General features: G+C 39.1%; 1 protein-coding gene across 4 annotated transcripts in view; it reads right to left on the reverse strand.

Moving 5' to 3' along the window:
• shroom3 (shroom family member 3) overlaps window positions 1–24,364 on the reverse strand; it is a 68,894-nt gene extending 44,530 nt beyond the window's left edge. For 2 of the 4 annotated variants that reach the window (XM_058058498.2, XM_058058489.2), the window contains exons 1-2: window positions 23,820–24,364; window positions 10,423–10,577 (exon numbers count right to left, since the gene is read on the reverse strand). In XM_058058498.2, the coding sequence (XP_057914481.2) occupies window positions 10,423–10,577; window positions 23,820–23,993 (329 nt within the window). In that variant the 5' untranslated portion in view covers window positions 23,994–24,364. Of the gene's footprint in view, window positions 1–8,289; window positions 8,364–10,422; window positions 10,578–23,819 lie in introns of those variants that run through there. The other 2 variants (XM_058058505.2, XM_058058523.2) reach the window with 2 other exon arrangements.
• Between the last annotated feature and the right edge of the window lie 287 nt (window positions 24,365–24,651).

Here is a 24,651-nt window from a genome sequence, read left to right on the forward strand (position 1 = left end):
AGCGCTAGATTTTGTAGCTTGTGCAAAATCAGCACTTGGTATTGGATCTAATCGGTGGTGTTTCATTGTGACCACTTCAAATTGTCACAGCAATGTGATTCACTCACCTGTGCCATCATTTGATTTGCTGCCGCTAATAAAATACTTGTTTAGGAGGCACTGGTTCATCACTTTTTGCTGTTTTCCTTCAGAATTAGACGATGTTGGCAGCGACGCCATGATGGATGTTTTCGTAGTCAAACGATCGCTGATTGGTTGATCGCGAACAACGGGTGTGGGTAAGACGCAGACTTTGGATTACGGACTGCGGTCTAAATAAACGATTCTGATTGGTCCATTTCAAGATTTGCAAGGATTGGTTAGCAAATTACCACCGGAATTACGCAGTCCGTGTTTTACCAACACCCAACAAGAACCGCTTTAAAAAAACTCTTGGCAGTATGGAATGCCAAAGTGCACTTGCCCGACGGGAATATCACTGATTGGATTTACTTGCCCGAATTTTGTTTTAACTTGCCCCGGGCCATCGGTACATCGTTATTGTCGAGCCCTGACAAACGATTATTTTTTTGTTCAATGCAAAGAAAAAGCGGTTTGTCTCATCTGTCAAGAGACGGTGGCCGTATTTAAAGAAAATCTGCGCCGACACTATGAATCCCGTCACAAAGACAGGGATGATAGCTATTTATAGTATGATATTTATTTCATAATTGTGTTGTTAAATATTTCCTGACTTTGTTTTTTCTTTGAAGTCCTCAGAGAGAGTATTTGGTTATTATTTATTTCACAAATAGTATTATTTATTTTATTAATAGTGTTATTATTTATTTCCGACTTATTTTTCCCGTGAAGATCCTGGAAAGGGTTATTAATATTTGGTTTTGTGTGGCTTTCTGGAAAACAATAAATGTTTATGTTTAGACACCCATACAATCGTTACATTTTCTGCTACAAACTGACCCCGGCCCCCCATCAGAGCAGGAAAAAGTTATGTGGCCTTCACAGGAAAAAGTTTGGGGACCCCTGGTTTAAGTAGTTTCTCACATGCAGCGACACATTCAAGTGTCTTATTCAGTAAAAAAACAGCAAAATTCCATTTCGTTATTCGATGCTGTTTCCACTTTTCTGACCTATGAATGTTGTATTATCATGTTAAAAGATGCCAAAGTTTCACATCATGACGTTTGCGCATTTGAAAGTGAACCCTGAAAGAAGTTTGGGATGGCACAAACGCTCAGAGGGCGTTGCAAAACTGTTCCTTTGTGATGTCATAGAGGAGCGGGCTTATGTGGGCGTGGCTGTCGGTGCGATACACTCTCTGCCCTCCCCCAAGCTCTGCTACTCTGTTTACGTTGCTAACAAACTTGGCAGACTTAGCCAATATCAATGGCCAATAAAAACATACTAGGAAAAGGCCATGAAATGTTATAGCTGAAGCAAACGAGCCTTCAGGTAGGGCTGTTCAACATGTTTATTGAGCAACAGGGTTGGCTGACACCGCAAACCTGGGTATCAATCCGATACCAAGTAAATACAGAGCCAGTATTATAAAAACCAATATTGATGTGGTTTTGCAAACAACATGGTAAATGGTTTTTAAAATACATTTCTGGGGATCACAATAGATGAAAATATGAGCTGGAAACCTCATATTACAAATATACAACATAAGGTGGCCAGAAATATTTCAGTATTAAACAAAGCAAAATTTGTTCTCAATCAGTCGTGAGGATAAATAAGCAGTAGAAAATGAATGAATGAATGAATCAGAAATCACTCCACACTCTTTTTTGCTGTCTGGTTCTACCATATCTTACTTATTGTGTTGAAATATGGGCTAATAACTATAAAAGCAATCTTCACTCGCTAAATGTACTGCAAAAAAGGTCAGTAAGGATAATTCATAATGCCGCCTACAGAGAACATACTAACTCCTTATTTCTAAAATCACAAATACTTCAACTTGCTGATATAGTTCATCTTCAAACAGCTAAAATAATGCATAAGGCTAAAAACAAGCAATTAGCTAAAAATGTCATCCAATACTTCTCTACAAGAGAGGAGAAATATGATCTCAGGGAAGAAGTACATTTGAAACACTTCTATGCTAGGACTACGTTATGCTAGCCATAGCATTTCAGTATGTGGAATCAAACTATGGAATGGATTGAGTAAGGACCTCAAACAATGCACAACGATGAGCCAATTCAAGAAACAATACAAGCAGTTGATGTTTGCTAAATACAAGGATGAAGAGTCTTGAACCAGTCATGATGTGCTATATATATCACTATATTGACACTTACTATGGTACACATTATGGCATTGGATGCTCATATCACCTCCTACTTCGGTACATTATTTAAAAAAAACTAAAAACCTTAAACTGTATTATGGAAAGCAGGAAGTGAACAAATGTTACTGATTGTAAAAGTACCAGATGGAGGGGTAGGATTTAATAAGCTTTGCTTCTTCCTACTCCTTTTGGACATGTGGAACTGTGAACTGATTATGGGATGCATTCAATTGTAATCTGATGCATGTTGAAATGAAATAAAACCATTACCATTACCATATATTGCTGTTTATTATGAACTCCTATACCGTTTATCAACTCCTATAATGTTGGGTTCACAGATAGCAGCACAACAAGTTCTTCTAACAACTGGGGAGTGTGACCCACCACAGCAGAGTGGGCGTGCCACATACAACATGTGTACTAAAATGACTATAATGCTGTAGACAGAACTTGTTATGGATGACAAATGTGTAGGGAGAGTAAAACATAATCCCACGTTGTTACTTACACAAGGAAAAATGTCACGTATGTTTTGTTTTTTTTACTTAACTATTTCAACTTTAACCTCCATTATGTCTCCAGTGATGAAGCAGACTCTTCTGATGGCAACGCATACAAGAAAAAGTAAGTGAAAAAAGGAGGTACTCTTTTAATTTGGTTCCTGAATGCATCATAGTAGCATGCTGCAAAGCGAAAATGAAACTTAAATAAGGTTCTTCCATCCTGCCACAGCTTAATAAATTATATTTTATGGTATTGTATCATACATTTTCATTCATTAGTGGTGAGTACCTATACATTTTATAATTTAACATGCGTTTAATAAGTCTGTGAGGCATTTTTAGGGTTTAAACCTGGTTTAAACATTCATTCATTCATTCATTTTCTACCGCTTATCCTCCCAAGAGGGGTGCTGGGGCCTATCCTACACCCTGGACCGGTCACCAGCCAATCACGGGGCACATATAGACAAACAACCATTCACACTCACATTCATACCTATGGACAATTTGGAGTAAAATTTGGAATAAAATTACAAGAACTAAAACAAAAAAAAACGGCGCAAATGGCAAAAGTCAAAATTAGGGTTGGCTGATTTGGACCTTCGCATATATCACAATATTTTTAGGATTTATCACAATATGACGATCTAAGGCAGGGGTGGGCATATATTTTGACTGGTGGGCCGCATTGAGTTAACAAAATTGTCTGGGGGGGCCAGAACATATATTTAACACACACACTTTTATCATTTTTCTTGAATTATTTGTCTAACTTATTTTTTAAATGTATATTTATTATTAGTATTATTTATGTATTTATTTATTATGTGTTTATTATATTTTATTTATTTATTATGTATTTATTGTATTTATTATTTATTATGTATTTATTATATTGGATTTATTATTTATTTATTATGTATTTATTTATTTTTTATTTTTTATTTTTTCAGGACACTTTAACCATCAGACCACATCAAACTATGTAATTAAACTTTACAGTTTTTTTTTTTTTTTTTACTAAGTAAGACATCCGACTTGCAGGTCTTGTCACTAGTTTGTATGTTAAAAGCCGGGGGGCCAGAACATATATTTAACACACACACTTTTATAATTTTTCTTGAATTATTTGTTTAACTTTATTATTTATTATTATTGTTTATTTATTATGTATTTATTATATTTTATTTATTATTTATGTATTTATTTATTATGTATTTATTATATTTTATTTATTATTTATGTATTTATTTATTATGTATTTATTATATTTTATTTATTTATTATGTATTTATTTATTATGTATTTATTTATTATGTATTTATTATATTTTATTTATTTATTTTATACTTTAACTATCAGACCACATCAAACTATGTAATTAAATTTTACAGTTTTTTTTTTTTTTTTTTACTAAATAAGACATCCGACTTGCAAATCTTGTCGCTAGTTTGTATGTTAAAAGTTGAAATACTTAGAAAGCAACTGGCGGGCCGGATTCAAACGCTTGGCGGGCCGCGTGTGGCCCCCGGGCCGTAGTTTGCCCACCCCTGATCTAAGGTCTATGATGGACTCTGTAGTCGTATCATCAGACCTGCGTCCGCATGTTCTGGACACACGGGTGAAGAGAGGGGCTGAGCTGTCAACTGATCACCACCTGGTGATGAGTTGGATTAGATGGCGGGGGAGGATGCTGGACAGACCTGGGAGACCCAAACGAGTAGATAGGGTGGGCTGGGAACGTCTGGCAGAGTTTCCTGTTCGTCGAGTCTTCAACTCTCATCTCCGGCAGAGCTTTACCTGCATCCCGGGAGAGGATCGGGATATTGAGTCCGAATGGGCCATATTCCGTGCCTCCATTGCTGAGGCACCTAACTGGAGTTGCGGCCGCAAGGCGGTCAGTGCCAGTAATGGCGGCAGGCCCCAAACCCGATGGTGGACACCAGAGGTCAGGGCCGCCGTCAAGCTGAAGAAGGAGTCCTATCGAGCCTTGATGGCTTGTGGGACTCCGGAAGCAGCTGACGGGTACCGTCAGGCCAAACGGCACACGGCTTCGGCGGTTGTTGAGGCAAAAACTCGGGTGTGGGAGGAATTCGGTGAGGCCATGGAGAACGACTTTCGGTCGGCCTCGAAGAGGTTCTGGCAAACCGTCCGGCACCTCAGAAAAGGGAAGCAGTGCCCGGTCCACACTGTTTACAGTGGAGACGGGGGCCTGCTGACCTCGACTGGGGATGTAGTCGGACGGTGGAAGGAATACTTTGAGGCCCTTCTCAATCCCACTGACATACCTTCCATAGAGGAAGCAGAGTCTGAGGACACATACGTGGACAGTGCCATCACCGTGGCTGAGGTATCTGGGGTGGTCAAAACGCTCCTCCTAAAGGTTTATCATTTATATCGGTACAAGATGACAGGAGTTGAGAGAGTTAAGGTATGCAAAATTCTGGAATGATGTTGTGCGGTAAAGTGAAAAATCTACAGTCACAATAAAAAAAAGATACTGAATGAAGTCAAGCACAATAGTGAAGATCACTCACGACTACACAACAGTAGTACAAAGTCAAAACATCTTGACAGAACATCAACTCTGCCGATGACAGCTATGTCATTTTCATGATTTGGTAACTGCCTTGTCCTGAACTGAACAAGGTTACGAAATGCTACAGGCACCAGGACGACTGTAAATCATGTTGCTACTCAATACTGTATACAAATAAATGGCTTTTGTCTTGTATTATTTCTGCTATGATTTGAAATACACTACTTTTTCAAATTTACCAGACACATTAGGTGTACTGGCACAAAGCATTAGTTTGGGATCCATATCGCCAATACCAGTCTGGATTTTACTCAGTATGCGATCGGAAAGGAAACAAGCTCTCACTGTCTTTTAATGTTAATGCTATTTGGTGTTAGGTTGCATTTACGCAATCAGTCATGATGATGACTTGATGGACTGATTTAACAGACTACTTGATTTATATCATTAGAAAGTGAAACGGGAGTGGATCAGTTATGGTAACATAACTCATTCACTACCAAAGATGTACGTAAATGTTTTTTTTTTTTGAAAAAACTAAATATTGATGTGATTTTTTTGCTGGGGTGCCCAAATTTAGGCACCTGTCTACTTTCATTCATTCATTTTCTACCGCTTTTTCCTCACGAGGGTCGCGGGGGTGTTGTTGCTGTCTTCGGATGAGAGGCGGGGTACACCCTGGACTGGTCGCCAGCCAATCACAGGGCACATATAGACAAACAACCATTCACACTCACATTCATACCTATGGACAATTTGGAGTCGCCAATTAACCTAGCATGTTTTTGGAATGTGGGAGGAAACCGGAGTACCCGGAGAAAACCCACGCATGCACGGGGAGAACATGCAAACTCCATACAGAGATGACCGAGGGTGGAATCGAACTCGGGTCTCCTAGCTGTGAGGTCTGCGCAGTCACCACTGATCCATGCAGCCCCTATTATATTTCACTATGTCCAAAATGTTGGCCTATGAAATATGAATACAGTAAACCTCGGATATATCGGAAATTCGCTCACAACGGACAGATAAAAAGAACCAATTTTTCTGTAATGCATTTCCAATAAAAATTCATTGCATATATCAGATTTTTTATAACGGATTTCGCCTATTTCGGACAAAATCTCCAGTCCGTTCCAATGCATTTCCATTAAATGTCCCTCGCATATATCAGATGGCCGCATCGTGGCTCTCCGAGGGTGGAATTGAACGCTGGTGAGGTCTGCGCGCTAGCCACTAGACCGCCGTGCCGCCCACCTGTCTACTTTTGTTTAAATAATTATTGCACGCTTTCTATAAATCCTATAAACTTCATTTCACTTCTCATCTATGACTGTGTTGGTCTGCTATATGATATATTTAACTGGAATGGCTGATCCAAACAACCAGAAATTTATAAAAGGAAAATCTTGAAAATGATCAGGGGTGCCCAAAACCTTTATGAAAGGTTGTGAAATACACAACCTTTATGAATGAAACCCCTGATTATTAGTGGACGGGCTGCAAGATACTGGACTTTCATTGCTTGCTGCAGTACAGATCATATGCAGTACATACATGCATACAGTATGAGTCCGTTAACACTGAAAAAGGCTAAAAATGACAAAATGTACGCCATTCGTAGGGATTGCCTATTTATACTGACCACTCACAGGTGGTAAAAAAACCACAAATAATAAACTCAAAAGCCTCCCTCATTCACGGTATAACTAAAAATAACACAACAAGTAATACATGTTGAACACACAATGTAAGAGCACCACACGGACTGTGCTGGTAGCAGAATAAAACTTACACAAATACCCAAGGTATGCTGGGTAACCTCCTGTTGGCAAAGTCTGAGGGTGGGCTTCCCGATGTAGGACATGAGTAGAGTTTTCTACCAATTGGCTGCCTAATTATGTAGATTATGAGCATAAATTGCATACAACGTTAATGTTATGATAGCATCTGGTCCCACCGTGTCAATTCTGGTCATTGGACAAATGTAGTTGATTAATGTTGTATTAATTGTAAATAAATCAAATGCATTCCCTCTATTCATGGTACAAAACTGGCTTTTTCCATGCAGGTTTCCATCCGTTTTCTACTGCTTATCCTGTTCGGGATCAATGTACACACATATACAAACAAACAAACACACTCAAATTCACCGAATGGGGACTGAACCCACGTGAGTAAACATCTACATATATTGTTCAGAAAAAAACAACAAGGAACCATCCCAGTGCTCTCAAGGTCATTTTTCATTCCTATCAATAATTCATTAATCAATAACAATACTCATCCTTAATTGAAACAGAATTACTAGTGATGAATTATTTTACTTTGAAAGCATGATACTTTGTGATGAGCAGACCTTTATTCGTCATTATTAGCTATAATTAGATTAGCAAGATTGATGATGATGATGAACTTTGTCAAACCTGCTCAACGACTAGAAACAAACATTCCAGCGCAATTTTCTCCACAATGCATTTTAGATCTTTGACAAAAGCCACCGTCACAACAACAACCTATTTGACTTGTTTACCCCTTTAATATGCTGGAACGTTATTGTATGGGATTTTATGTGTGTATAAAATATATATTTTTTGTATTTTGTACAGTCATTTGCAAAAATGCTTTCAACTTACATGGACCGACACATCAAAGAGAGAACCTAACATGAGCGTAGTATGAAAGTTGTAATATTACACCAGTGCGGTGAAGAGTGTTGGGAAGGGAAGGGAAGGGGGGATCGAATGACAAAACATCTGCAGAATGTGGAGAAGGAAAGAGATACATGTGACACAAACACACACAGTGAGACTTCGAAAACCCCTACTGAAACGTCCACACAACTAAAAAAAAAAACATGACAAGCGATAAAAACTATCAAATATCAAAGCTTCAACACAAAACCACAACTGAATAAGTGAAATAAATACACACACTCGCACACTTACAGCTCTGATGCGAAGTTCTTCGGAAAACCTGATTGTTTGTTTTGAAGGCACTACTGGCAGCGAGCATGTGTCTCTCCCACATTGTCTATAACCTCCATCTTTAGCCAATCAGGTTTCGCTGGAATGCACCAATCAGAGGGAGCACGCCAGGTATGGAGGAGAGACAGGGAGTGAAATGGACATACAGGTATGGCGAGTGACGTCGCGTTTTGACAGGTGTGCAGAGAGCCACGCACCTTTTGTCTTACAGAGTACACACACACAAACACCTGAAGGGAAATAGATGTGCGAGTTCAAAGTCCAACCGGGACTCAAAAGCGACCAATCTCCGTGAACTCATTCACTTACTAAACCCTGCTACTGCTAGATACATTTAAAAAAGGACAGCAGGTTGTTTTTTGTGATGTCACTTCCTGTGTGGGTGGACTCCAACTACTTTGGCACATATACTAACTTCCACAACAATTACACCCATTTACTGACACCACTTGCTGGAAAACCATCTAGCATGAGGAACTAACTTATCAAAACACATAGACTACTGACCATCACTAGCTAGGCGAGCTAATTGTTGCTAACATCCCATTTGCTTCTGATTCTGATGCTGCAATTCCAATGGAGGAAGATGAGGAAGAACGCCAGGAAGCAGGCACCAGAGGCGTGAGAAAGTCAGTGTTTTGCAAGTCCAAGTCAGGTCGAGCCTCGTCCGAATTCTTAAATTTGACATTTTCAAGTCCTTACATAAGGACAAATAATCCAAATAAAATCCCACACATACACATTAAATGTTTATTTAACAATCTATTCAATTTGACAAACACAATGAATGCACTTGGAATTTTTTTATTTTTTTACATGAAATAAAACCAGTGTGGGCGGCACGGCGGTCGAGTGGTTAGCGCGCAGACCTCACAGCTAGGAGGACCAGGGTTCGATTCCACCCTCGGCCATCTCTGTGTGGAGTTTGCATGTTCTCCCCGTGCATGCGTGGGTTTTCTCCGGATACTCCGGTTTCCTCCCACATTCCAAAAACATGCTAGGTTAATTGACGACTCCAAATTGTCCATAGGTATGAATGTGAGTGTGAATGGTTGTTTGTCTATATGTGCCCTGTGATTGGCTGGCGACCAGTCCAGGATGTACCCCGCCTCTCGCCCGAAGACCGCTGGGATAGGCTCCAGCACCCCCCACGACCCTCGTGAGGAAAAAGCGGTAGAAAATGAATGAATTAATGAAATTGTCCATAGGTATGAATGTGAGTGTGAATGGTTGTTTGTGTATATGTGCCCTGTGATTGGCTGGCGACCAGTCGGGGATAAGCGGTAGAAAATGAATGAATGAATGAAGACCAGTGTGACAAGACTTCAGCATTCAGGATTTAGTCGTAAATCCGTCATTTGTAAATCCGACTAGATGCTATATTCATTGAGGAAGATACCGTAGGAAAATATGTTATGTTGCCGAAAATGACAATAACGATCATGTGACTTCAATACTTTAAATCGGGACACATTTTTTTCATCAGACTAAGTCCTAATCAAGTCCCGAGTCATTGATGTCAAAGTCTTTAATGATACTGTCAAGTCCATTATTTACATGATTTCTTTTTTGTTTTGGTTAACATCCGTTTGGGTTAGAGTCTGACCTTCTGGTATGAGCTAACCAAGGTATGGTATGCTAAACAAGACTCCATTGTATTACATTCCAGATTCAAGTACTGTATTCTGAAGAAAATAGGTGAAGTAGCCGGTTGAAAACAATTCTGACCTTAATTTCAGATATTTCATCTTGCTGAAAGACGCTGAGACACTACACTTGTTCAACCATATGTGTGTGTGTGTGTGTGTGTGTTTGTGAAGTCCTGCATTGAGCCAGACCGCTCACACAGCTTCCACTAAATAAAAGCCGCAGTCGCAACAACAGCATTGCAAGCAGTCACACCCACACTCAAACACATAGCAGCTATAATAACCAGCAGGGTGTCAACAGTCAATTCTAAAAGATAATATATGGAATAAAACAACCTCAGCACTGTGAACAACAAGTGGTATCATCCAGGTGAAAGTTGGGCTTGTTTGATGGTTTAATTCCCACCCATTTTGATATCCACACACAAACTGTATACTGTATTACCTGCGAACGGTGATGTGTAGAGTCTTGTATGATCCTTTGACCAGAGCAATGGCTTCATGTCGATATCCCGTCAGCTCGATGTCATTTATCATGATGATCTCGTCCCCCACCAGCAGGGGGCACTTCAAATTGTCCACCTTCCCGCCCTGTTCCACCTGCAAAAGACACACACCGCGCTAGCGAAACGTTGACACTCGGGTACATGACTTCGCATTTCTCCTCATGAGGCTCCCTTTCTGCACTGTGTGTGTATGATAGTTGCCCCGCCTCCCCCCCAAAGAGACAAAGTGATTATACAGTATGACTGTCAAGAGGTCTCACTCCGTTCTATGAAATGCTGTTCTATAAAGCATCTGGGTGTTGAACCAATGCACAGGGTGAACTCTCTTCCTGCCAATATATGGAGGCCGGCAAAATTAGCAAATGAATGAATGACATATTTCATCACATTTGAATATCCTGTGATACCCTGAGAAAACACATTCAAAAACATACCAACGACACCTGGGTTTAGCGTCCCCCTGGTTAGGTTATGTGTTTTTTGGTTAACATAAAAAAAATGATGCCATAATTTTGCTAGGTTTGAGTACATTTTCCGGTTAGGGTACATCATGGGACACGTCTTGCCGTGTTATTAGGGGGTACCTATAATGCTTTTTCCTCTTTTCTGACCTATAAATGTAGTTAGAATGTTGTATTCTCATATCAAACGATGCCAAGGCTTCAGATAATGACGTTTGCGCATTTGGAAGACGTTAGAGGTGGCTCTGAATGCTGAACACCGACTTTTTGTGACATCACAATGTTCCGACACTGGGCCCACCCCCGACTGAAACTAAGCTAGCTCGTATTTACTCGTTCTCTCACACGAGAATACACAGAAAAGGGAAAGAAATGTGTTTATGTTTCACATGAATTCAACAAAAGCACAGTTCCCCTTTAAATGTATTTTATCCCATGTGCATTTATATGTATTTATATATACATTTTGCATACATCTAAGACTATAAATGCATAACTCTAAAAAAGTGTTTTGTGTTAACATTTTTGGCTTCTTACAAGATTTCTTATGGAAAAAAATGTATTTGGTTAGCATCCATTTCAGTTAGAGACGGATCTTCTGGAATGAAGTAATGACACTAACCACTGTACTACACTGGTCACTAGGTGTCATTGATGGTCGGTAACATGGATGAGACAATAGCCACCGGAGGAAGTACTCGGTCTGGAACCAATTAACTGTGATAAATGAGGGATTACTGTTTTTTGTTGTTTTTTTTTTATTCGGTTTAGATACGTTCCGGTTTTCCTCTGACTTTTTGGAACAGATTCATGCCAAAAGCTGAGGTTCCACTGTATTACCACAGAAATTACCACATCAAGTAGGTTTTAGGCTCCAAACGCATGTATGTAAGATACATTGTAGACTCTAAATCAGGGGTAAAAATTAACATTCAAAATTTATTTAATAATTTAATAATAAATACAAATTAATTTGTTAATTTGTTTCATTTGTTTTATGATTTGCTTATTTATTTTTCCATCTTATTTTGTGTCGAAAAATAAAAATTAACATTAAAAATGTATTTAATAATTTAATAATAAATACAAATTAATTTGTTAATTTGTTTTGCTTATTTATTTTTCCATCTTATTTTGTGTCGAAAAATAAAAAATTAACATTAAACATTTATTTAATAATTTAATAATAAATAAAAATGAATGTATCATAATTTATAATAATTTAATGTTTTATCAGAGCTTTTCCAAAGAACCAAAGCAGTGAAAAAGTGGAGGGTATGGCAGAATAATATAAAAATATATATTTTATAATATAATAATAATAATAATATAATATATAATAATATAAAAATATTAATATATATATTAATATTTAATATAATTAATATGTTTTATTATATTTTTATTTTTTATATATATATATTATAGATATTTTTTTTACCTAATGCAGCCCAGCTTCACCCAGACCCAAGCTCCAGTGGCCCCCAGGTAAATGGAGTTTGAGACCCCTGCTCTAAATGATTGTTTGTTGATACATGTACTGTATGTGCCGTGCAAATGACTGGAAAATACTCAGTATTCAGGAAGAAGAAAATGTGCTGCTGCATCCAGAGCGACTTCTAATACAAAACAATACATACCATGGTAACATGTAAATGGCTTTTGGTTAATTGTCAAAACCCACATTCAAAGATGTGATGATTAATCACGCACACACAATGACTATACTGTCTCAGCAGTGTACCATATGCTTTATCAGGCGTGTTGATGATGGCTCTTAACAGCTTGTCAAGTGAGTAAGCTGGTGGGTGCCTACATGTGTGTCTATCAAGTGTGCAAGTGTCCTGTCAAGGTCACAAAGTATTTTTGCTTTGGTTCCCTGTGAGATAAGCAGGATTTTCTTCAAAAATATTTTTTTCTGGTTGAGTTGCTAATAATTTGAAAATATGTAATCATACAAATGAATGTCTGAGAAGTCTACTAAAGAAAAGGACCCGTTGGTCTGTTGCCGTTCCTCTTGCCCCTCCCACCCTTCCTCAGTTGTTTTTATTATTTTGACACAACCATATATCTGCTCTCAAAAAAAAACACAAAACAAACAGACCCGTTTTTCATAATAATTACCCCTCTGGGTCTCATATTTTATGTCAACAAAAGCAGTGGACCATACTGGATGTTGAGGGCACTTTTTTGTAATAAAAATACTATGTTGGACCAGGACTTGATGAGCTGGTTACCCTAGACAGGCTCCATTGTAGTGTCAACATTTCACCTTATACTACACCTTCTTGCTAGTTTTTTCCAATTGTAGCGGGCCAAAATGGCCTTCGGACCCCACTTGGACACCCGTGACACAGTTCATTCATTCATTTATTTTGGACCGCTTTTCCTCACGAGGGTCGCGGGGGTGCTGGAGCCTATCCCAGCTGTCTTTGGACGAGAGGCAGGGTACACCCTGGTCGCCAGCCAATCACAGGGCACATATAGACAAACAACCATTCACACTCACATTCATACCTATGGACAATTTGGAGTCGTCAATTAACCTAGCATGTTTTTGGAATGTGGGAGGAAACCCACGCATGCACGGGGAGAACATGCAAACTCCACACAGAGATGGCCGAAGGTGGAATTGAACCCTGGTCTCCTAGCTGTGAGGTCTGCGCGCTAACCGCCAGAACGCCATGCCGCCCCCGTGACACAGTTGACATTCAGAAAACACAACAATGATAAAAGAAAATGCTGCGGTTAGTTAGTGAGCCGGATTATGCAAAAACGCCCCACCCCTCAGCTAAAATGGTACAGTCCATAGTCAGCATATGATCCCAATCAGGGACTATTATGACAAATCTCCTGGATGTAAACACCATAAGAGTTGACAAAGACACAGAAACAATCCCTAGAAATTGAGGTTATCTGATACGCTGGAGTGAATGCCAAAGTTATCTAGCACATTTGGAACCATGAGACTCCTCCGCTCTGGTCCTCTTCAGATGTGAAAACAACTGCCAAGAATTTGTTACAGGGTGTATCACACCCAAGCTGAACTGCTATGTGTTTTGTCCCTCACTCTGAAGATCCAACATTTTTAAAGGTTCTTCCTTCATCTGCAGGGAGGAATTGATTATTGCTATTACACACTTACAGGAAATAATGATGGTAATATTTACCCTTCTTCTTCTTCTCTTCAATACTTTACAGCACAGCAAGTCGTCCCTCCCCCTTTGCTATGTTGCCAAAAGGGCGACTATTGAGGGTTGCCCGTCAATATTCTCATTCATCCATGTCATTGTCTTCTCAGGGCAATTACAAGTTGACTCTTCAGGTTGTCTAACAGGACCTTTTGGCTCTCATCCAAGCAGGCGTCTTCAGTTCATGCTCCACTTATCCAAAGTCGAGTCGTGGGCCCAAAAGCCTAATCGGGGACCCCTCCCCGGCTAATTCGTCATGGTCCTCCCTCTGGATCCCAAGGTGTTCCCAGGCCAGTTTAGAAACAGTCTCTCCAATGTGTCCTTGGTCTTCCTGAAGGTCTCTTACATGCCCTGAAACCTCCCCTTGGATGCATCCTAACCAGACATCCGAAACTCTTCATCTGGCGGAGGAGCAATGGTGCTAGTCCAAATTTCTCCTGGATGACAATGCTTCTGACCCTCTATACGGACATAAACTCATTTTCGTCCCTGCATGGTCCTAACACAAAACCCAGGACCACAGGTGCGGTTAAGGATCGAGACTATGGTCTTTCGACTCAGCAGCCTTAGCATCCTCAACATTTAGAATTCACATCACTGCAGACATTGTACACAATCCGCCTGTCAATCTCACGTTCTATCCTTGCTCCTCACTCGTGAACAATACCTTGTGAAATCCTTCACTAGGGGCAGGATCTCATCCCGGACCCATAGAATACTGCTCAGGTTACGTATCATGTCATCATTACAAATTTCCCCACTGAGGGACGAATAAAGGCATATCTTATCTTAATGTCACACCGAACTTGATGTTTATTCTATTAAATTAGGAATGCAGACAAAATGGAAATAAACATAGCAGAACAAAAGAGGCCAACACACAGAACTGGGCAATGAAAAATGAGAAATAATAGTGTATATGATGATGATATAGTGTATATGATAATATTATTAATGCTCATATTTCATATTTAATTATTTAGCAAGATCCTATAGTGTATATACTAGTCATATATCTCATTCATATTTCATGTATTGTATATAATTTCTGGGTAAAATTGTTAAACTGTTATTACTTTTAGGTTGTTTATATTGTTTATTTTTATATTGTTTCTTTTTTTTATCTATATCTTTGCTGCTGTGTAATGTAAATTTCCCTACTGAGGGACGAATAAAAGTATATCTAATTTAATCTAATCTAATGACTAGAAAGTTATGGGTCCAAATATTGTGGGTGCAGGGTTATTCTCAATTCAGCATTGCAAATTTTTGATCAAAACAGTACCCGCCATTTTCTGCTTCATCTCCATAAATAGGCTGATAATGGTGTCAGCTTCATCTACAACGTCACTCACACATCACAAACCAACAGAAGCTTGTCAACCTTCACGATGCAACCGAAATAACAAGTAATAAGCCAAACATACTACCATACTACAAAATACATTCTTGCACCCAAATACATATGCAAACCCAAGGCATGCTGGGAAGCCCACATGCACAAATCACCAACAGGAAATTTACCCAGCATGTCTTGTGGGTCTTTGTTGTCTTTGTAGGAAATTTGGTTTTTTTTTTGCCATTTGAGAGCGGTTCCGGAATGTAAATGCGTGTGTTAAAAAAAAATAATCAGACAAAATAATTTGTGGAGGGAATTGACAAGCATGCAGGAAATACCATTATGATTCTATGCAGAATCATATAATCACACTATGCAGTATGCAGTGGTCTAAGATGAACAAGACTGAATTTTCCCCACTATTGCTGTCCATGTGCACGATTGTCAAACTGGCAGTTGTTACGCCGTGGGAGTTATTGGAAACAATTGGTTTCTAAGTGTTGTTGTCACATGATGTGTCAAAGACTCTTTTATCCCTAATTGTAGGCCATAATATGAAAACCGTGGATTTGGCATTTGTGCTATTTGACAGGGCAATTTCAAGGCTCTCAACAAGCTTCAAAAGACAATATTATTTGGATGGAGATCTCCACAGGTCAGTTACAGTACAGCATATCATTATCATTACACCCTATTCACATTTTAAGTTCAAGGGAATTTGGTGAGTAGGTATCATTTAGATGGAAAAAGAAAGTGGTAAAAAACAAAAAAACACACAAATGCTGCACATGCATCAATGACACCTAGTGTCACAAAGTTACAATGTTAGCATACTGTTAGCGACTAGCATCATGCATGTGTGTCTATACAAGTTCATAGCTACAAAACTGCTAAAATGCAAACACCCTAGCATTGGCATGTTAACAATGCTAACATGTTAACACCTAGGCTGACACCACTAAGTATGTTTATACCTACAAAAAAGATAAACTGTTAGCATACTAACAACGAGCATCATGCGTGCATGTCTGTACAAGTTCATAGCTACAAAATAGCTAAAATGCAAACATGCTAGCATTGGCATGTTAACAATGCTAACACCTAGCATGACACCACTAAGTATGTTTATAACTCCAAAAAAGTTAAACTGTTAGCATACTAACAACGAGCATCATGCGTGCGTGTCTATACAAGTTCATAGCTACAAAATAGCTAAAATGCAAACATGCTAGCATTGGCATGTCAACAATTCTAACATGCAAACACCTAGGATGACAGCACTAAGTATGTTTATAACTACAAAAAAGTTAAAATGTTAGCATGCTAACAACTAACATCATGTGTACGTGTCTATACAAAATAGCTAAAATGCAAGCATGCTAGCATTGGCATGTTAACAATGCTAACATGCTAACACCTAGGCTGACACCACTAAGTATGTTGATACCTACAAAAAAGTTAAAATGTTAGCATACTAACAACGAGCATCATGCGTGCGTGTCTATACAAGTTCATAGCTACAAAATGCCTAAAATGCAAACATCCTAGCATTGGCATGTTAACAATGCTAACATGCTAACACCTAGGCTGACACCACTAAGTATGTTTATACCTACAAAAAAGATAAACTGTTAGCATACTAACAACGAGCATCATGCGTGCGTGTCTATACAAGTTCATAGCTACAAAATAGCTAAAGTGCAAACATGCTAGCATTGGCATGTCAACAATGCTAACATGCTAACACCTAGATGACAGCACCAAGTATGTTGATACCGACAAAAAGTTAAAATGTTAGCATACTAACAACGAGCATCATGTGTGCGTGTCTATACAAGTTCATAGCTACAAAATAGCTAAAATGCAAACATGCTAGCATTGGCATGTCAACAATGCTCTATCTATCATAATGACACTGTGAGCAAGTTTGTATGTACGTTTGTACTGAAAAGTGCTGTGGAATTTTACAGGTGTGAATACTTTGAAGATTTCATGCATGGAGGAAGATCGTGCCCCTCTATAAAGTGAAAGTTACATTTGTGTACAAGTGAGAGTTAAGCTTGTGTGAGTGAGAAATATGCAATCTATCTATTGTGTCTCTCCCCAGTATTTTTCCATGCGTTCCATGAGTATTGTACTACTCTAGTTTTGCTATGTGAGTGTGCTAGGTGAAAAGGCTGAATAGACTGAATCTAAAAAGGTACTAAAAAAAACTTCCATAAAGACCGTAATATCTGAAATCTAAGGGGCTACGTTTACATGAGATAATTAACTTGGCAATCATCAGAGTATATCAGGAGTACATTTACACAGCCACAAACATAGATTTTTTTGTTTGTTTAGATTTGGAGTTAGCTGTTTGCCCTTGCTCATTAATACACATTATTATAGGTCTGTCAACAAGATTTCCCCAGAACAAACTTTAACAACAGGAGTCAATCAGCTGAGGATGTAAAACCCTCCCATCTGGTTTGGATACATTTGTAACAACAATTGCATGATGGGCCACCATTCATTCTTGCAAGTTTAATGACAGTCACATGACCACCAGATTAAACTCATTAAGACTATTTAGCCTGAGCTAAAATGTGACAAACTAAGAAATGTGCTGATGATAAACAAGAAATTCATGAAATACTGTAGCTGAAGTGAAATAGTCTTTCTTCATGTGCTAATCATTATTTGTATGTACAGTCGTACCTCACTACAGTCTACCACAGGTTTTCACAAATTAATACATAATTGCTGTTTTGTGGTTGATTGGTTATTGTCTATTTCTAGTTAAAAATATTAAAAGACAAGTTATATGTAGTATTCTGGCCACCAGGTGTCAGTAATGACACAAAACATTTAAAAGACATGACATTACGTCACATTACCTTAACACTGCATGAACCATGAATGGTTCGACATTATAGAGTGAAAAGTTCTCCTATTCCATGCGGAAGTGGTAAGTTTTGACTTATTTAATCTTTCTTCCACACTCATTTGAAACCCTTTTTTAAGTGACACCACTAAGTATGTTTATAACTACAAAAACATTTAACTTTTAGCATACTAACAACGAGCATCATGTGTGCGTGTCTGTACAAGTTCATAGCTATAAAATAGCTAAAGTGCAAACATGCTAGCATTGGCATGTTAACAATGCTAACATGCTAACACCTAGGATGACAGCACTAAGTATGTTTATAACTACAAAAAAGTTAAACTTTTAGCATACTAACAACGAGCATCATGTGTGCGTGTCTATGCAAGTTCATAGCTACAAAATACCTAAAATGTTAACATGCTAGCATTGGCATGTTAACAATGCTAACACCTAGGATGACACCACTAAGTATGTTTAGAACTACAAAAAAGTTAAAATGTTAGCATACTAACAACGAGCATCATGTGTGTGTGTCTATACAAGTTCATAGCTACAAAATAGCTAAAGTGCAAACATGCTAGCATTGGCATGTTAACAATGCTAACATGCTAACACCTAGGATGACAGCACTAAGTATGTTTATAACTACAAAAAAGTTAAAATGTTAGCATACTAACAACTAGCATCATGTGTACATGTCTATACAAAATAGCTAAAATGCAAACATGCTAGCATTGGCTAGCATACTAACATACTAAGCACGAATGCTAACATACTATCCCTTACCATGCTAACATCTATCATTTAATCTTTCTTCCACACTCATTTGAAACCCTTTTTTAAGTGACACCACTAAGTATGTTTATGACTACAAAAAAGTTAAACTTTTAGCATGCTAACAACGAGCATCATGTGTGCTTGTCTATACAAGTTCATAGCTACAAAATAGCTAAAGTGCAAACATGCTAGCATTGGCATGTCAACAATGGTTTTCAAATGAGTGTTCCACACTCATTTGAAACCCTTTTTTAAGTATAGAATAAATAAGTTGGAGGCTAACTAGTTAGCTCGCTACCATCCTATGAAGCCATGGCCATCTCTTGTGTTCCTGTAGTGATCCCATAGCCTGCGCATTAGCAATGGAGTGTAATCCAAGAATAATAAGAGAGTCAAGGTGAATATAGGGGTGCTATTTCATGTCTTCTGGGCTCTTTAAAACATGTTTTCTATGCTCTAACAATGAAAACATTCAATTTATTGACATTGACACCTACTTTGCGACTGTAGCTCGAAAATGCTAGGTCAAGATGCCTTACATTGCAGATTGTATAAGAATACTTTCACATTCTGCAACCGATTCAAACCATTCCAACAGCTCTACACATTCCAAAAATGAACACTTACTACTACTTGTACAGCATTCCAGTTTGGCTTCAGCTATTTAGCATTCACATGCAATTTCTACATAAATTGTTTTCTCTAGTTAACGTGGTTGCTCTATTTACCAGCCATTTGGCTTTGGTCCTAGGAAAACACTCTTTCATGTTTCATAGCGAGCTCGTCTGCTGATTTGCATTTTAATAAAATGAGGCTGCAAAGGAAATCTTTCCTGTCATTGTACTAGCTGCAACACAAGATGAACTGAAGGATGAATGGAATTACCGGTAGTCACTAAGGCAACATTTACACTGTATGGTTCAAGTAATCTGGACTTTTTTTTTCCAAAGTGGCCCATTTCCGATAGCTTCAGGTACTATTTGGTTGAAGATTACTTCAGGATACAAGGACATGTTGGCAGATTGGATCAATAAAATAATTTATTAACACAAGATCGGCTTACACAGAGCGCCACAAGAAGCAAAAATGTCAAAATAGCAAAATAATGAAGGCTAGGAGGTACAGCCAAGGCAAACAAAACACTCACCATGGGAGGTGGAAAACAGGAAAACAGAGTAAAGGTAATGCATTCAGCCCAAATAGGAAACAGACATAACAAAATAAAAGCAGAGAAATTAAACGAAGGAAGGTATGTGCCCAGAGCCCTGACCTCAAGCCTTTCAAATATCTTTGGAAATATCAAATATCTTGCATAACAAAGAAAGGGTAAGCGGCCACGGACGGACCACAACACAGATGATGAGCCAGCAGGCCCCCTTCTCAAGTCCAAAACCAGCGACACTTGACCTCACAAATGTTCTTCATGATATTCCCACCTTATAAAGACACATCTTAATTCTTCACTTTCTTCATCAAGTGTTTGTTCAGAAGTGCATGAACGCACCATAGTTGTGTGCTGAGACACAAACGTTTGTTTAGCTCTGGAAGCACTAGCTTCAACAGTCAAAAACTACTGCAGTGAGGTGAACTCCAGTTAATATACAGTGCATCCGGAAAGTATTCACAGCGCTTCTCTTTTTCTACATTTTGTCATGTTACAGCCTCATTCCAAACTGAATTAAATTAATCTCTTACCTCGAAATTCTACACAAAATACTCCATTATGACAATGTGAAAAAAGTTTTTTTTGACATGTTTTGAATTTATTAAAAATAGAAAACAAAGAAATCACATTTACATAAGTATTCACAGCCTTTGCCATGAAGCTCAAAATTGAGCTCAGGTGCATCTTTTTTCCACTGATCATCCTTGAGATCTTTCTACAGCTTAATTGGAGTCCACCTGCAGTAAATTCAGTTGATTGGACATGATTTGGAAATATAATAACTGTCTATATAAGGTCCCACAGTTGACTGTGCATGTCAGAGCACAAACACCAAGCATGAAGTCAAAAGAACTGTCTGTAGACCTGCGAGACAGGATTGTCTTGAGGCACAAATCTGGGGAAGGATACAGAAACATTTCTGCTGCTTTGAAGGTCCCAATGAGCACAGTGGCCTCCATTATTCGTAAATGGAAGACGTTTGGAACCACCAGGACTCTTCCTAGAGCTGGCCGGCCTTCTAAACTGAGCGATCGGGGAAGAAGGGCCTTAGTCAGGGAGGTGACCAAGGCCCCGATGGTCACTCTGTCAGAGCTCCAGCGTTCCTCTGTGGAGAGAGGAGAGCCTTCCAGAAGGACAACCATCTCTGCAGCAATCCACCAATCAGGCCTGTATGGTAGAGTGGCCAGACGAAAGCCACTCCTTAGCAAAAGGAATATGGCAGCCCGTCTGGAATTTGCCAAAAAGCACCTGAATGACTCTCAGACCATGAGAAACAAAATTCTCTGGTCTGATGAGACAAAGATTGAACTCTTTGGTGTGAATGCCAGGCGCCATGTTTGGAGGAAACCAGGCACTGCTCATCACCAGGCCAATACCATCCCTACAGTGAAGCATGGTGGTGGCAGCATCATGCTGTGGGGATGTTTTTCAGCAGCAGGAACTGGCAGACTAGTCAGGGTAGAAGGAAAAAATGAATGCAGCAATATATAGAGATATCCTGGATGAAAACCTGCTCCAGAGCGCTCTTGACCTCAGTAGACTGGTCATGTACCTTGACCATATAGACAGTAGACATTAGCACACAGCCAAGATCTCAAAAGATTGGCTTCAGAACCACTCCGTGAATGTCCTGGAGTGGCCCAGCCAGAGTCCAGACTTGAATCCGATCGAACATCTCTGGAGAGATCTGAAAATGGCTGTGCACAGACGTCTCCCATCCAACCTGATGGAGCTTGAGACTTATTGCAAAGAAGAATGGGCAAAACTGCCTAAAGATAGGTGTGCTAAACTTGTGGGATCATATTCAAAAAGACTTGAGGCTGTAATTGCTGCCAAAGGTGGATCAACAAAGTATTAAGCAAAGGCTGTGAATACTTATGTAAACGTGATTTTTTTGTTATTCTATTTTTTTATTCTTTTTTCACATTGTCATAATGGAGTATTTCGTGTAGAATTTTGAGGTAAGAGATTAATTTAATACAGTTGTGAATACTTTCCGGATGCACTGTATGATAGTCCTTGCTGGAATTACAACAGGCAAGCACTATGGGTTACCATCGTCCCTCACTTTGTCGCAGATCAAACACCGAATTAAAAAATTAATAAATAAATTATCACAGTTTTGTGGTTCAATATGGCCTATTATTGTTTTTAAAAAATGCATATATAAGTAAACGGTACATATTAATGCACTAAATGGAAGAAAAATATACAAATATAAGGAGTTCAGAAGACATGATATGAAGTGGCCATCTGTGACTTGTGTGTGTCTGTACGACCTGGGAAGTGACATGCATGACATCAGCTTGCTACAGTTCACTGTATAAAGAGCGGCCGACAGCAGCTCCTGTGTGAATGTTCACTGCATACTATGTTCTCTGCTTGTTAAAATAAGCGATTGAAGTGCATGGCGAGTTTCCTTAACCGCAGTTACAGTATTCTACACTGATCACTAGGTGTCAGTAAAGCTACTTTGATGAGACAATAACCTGCTCGTGTGCTTATCTTATTAATGTCTAGGAAAGCTTATTTTCTATTATTATGTTTACTATTTTTGGTAATACAAGTGTAAAGGTGACTATAGGGCTGTTATTCAATGTCTATAGGGCTCTAATAGTGGTAAAAATATAATTTGGAATGTGATAAACAAGTATTCTATTGAATCCGACTTCACATAAGTTTTAATTTATGGTTGGGTCTAGAACAAATTAACTGTGATAAACAAATCATCATAAATTATAGATTATAAATCATCATACTTTTGTACTTTACATAAGTTTAAGAAGTGTGTGAGGCATATTTTGGGTTTAGACTTGGATCGTGCATCTAGCGTTTAGCTTGTTAGCTTCCGTTACGCAAATGAAGAGCGGATTCTGGGGTTGAATCTGACCGAATTATTGCAGTTTTATTTTTATTTTATTTTATTTTATTTTATTTTATTTTATTTTATTTTATTTTATTTTATTTTATTTTATTTTATTTTATTTTTATTTTATCACATGTATAAAAACTAGACAGTCGTGTTGGTGTTTCACGTTTTTTTTTGCCCGGGGTGTAACTTAAATGAAATGTAAAATGTACTTTTCAGTTCCAAAGGACAGTTATAAACACATTCAACAAATCGTTGGTTAATAGTTAATATGTTGGCCTGATTCTGAAAAAAACTTGCATCTTGTCATCTTGTGGCTATGCAACTTAGCCAAAAATGCTATTATTAGCTGACAACAAACCTAACTAATACGCGGGTGTTACGTGGGCGTGGCTTGAAATGCCGGAACAGGAAGAGGGCGGGATGCACACCTTAGAAAGTTAGCCCCCTCATGCAGTACCTTCCAAAGGACGACAAAAGGGTGTGCATTTACAGTTTAAGTGGTCTCAAGTGTCTTTCATCTGTCATTTGAAAGCAGCAACCCCAAATCCACGCTTACCCACTGTTAACTAGTCCAAATGTAGTACTTGCAAATGTATTTTTTCAACACACCTGGCAACATTTGCTCAACTAGCAAAGTAGTTCTAAGGCTACACTTGTACCTTGGAGATGATGAGCGGCTCTCCGTGCTCCAGGCCCCCCTGAAGCGTAAAACCCCACGGTGCTCCACCCTGCAGCCGGGCCTCCACCATGACCCATCCGCCTCCTCTTGCGCCGCCCAACGCCTGCTGGAGCCCGACCCGACCACCGTCCATGCCCGGAAAGGAAGTACTCATACCGGGCTACGCGGTGCTCAGTGCGGCTGAAGAGCCTCTTCTCCTTCACCAGTTCATGTCCGGCGATCATTCAGAAGCCCGGCTTGAGAGCAAGCAAAGCAGGAGGTGTCCGAAAACCGAGCTGCAAAGTGCACCCTGCATTCCTCAAGCGCAGATTCGGTAAAACAACACCCGGCAAAAGAGTGTCAGTAGAAAGAGTAATTTAAAAAAAGTTGAAATGTTGAATGTGCAGGGGATAGGATCACACTTTTTAGCTAAGATTAAATCAGATCTGTCCAAACAGAAATCCAAACCTCTCCGAGCTGCCCAACTCTCTCTTCCCCAAGTTTAGCATCACAAAAGCATTTGATGCGACTCACTGGGCAAAGAGAAAGAACCGGAGAGAGAGAGAGAGCGATAGAGAGCGAGGAGGGGTGTTGGTGATCAAGACAGCGAAAAGAGTGACGTCAAGTGGGGGTGGGGGGGCATAAAAACGATTATGACGTCTGTGTGATTTGGTTTTAATGTCAATCTTATTTTCAACCTGCCAAGTAGAGATGAGCGAGTCATGAACGAGTCACTCAAACTTCGCATTTTTTTCTGAATCGGGACTCACGGGTACTCGTGTCCGTTAACTCCTTCAACTACTCACCCCTGCTACCGCTCGCGAAATTAAAAA

This window comes from Doryrhamphus excisus, linkage group LG10, assembly GCF_037039965.1.
Source record: "Doryrhamphus excisus strain RoL-2023G ecotype Guam linkage group LG10, RoL_Dexc_Guam_v1.1, whole genome shotgun sequence".
NCBI lineage: Eukaryota > Metazoa > Chordata > Actinopteri > Syngnathiformes > Syngnathidae > Doryrhamphus > Doryrhamphus excisus.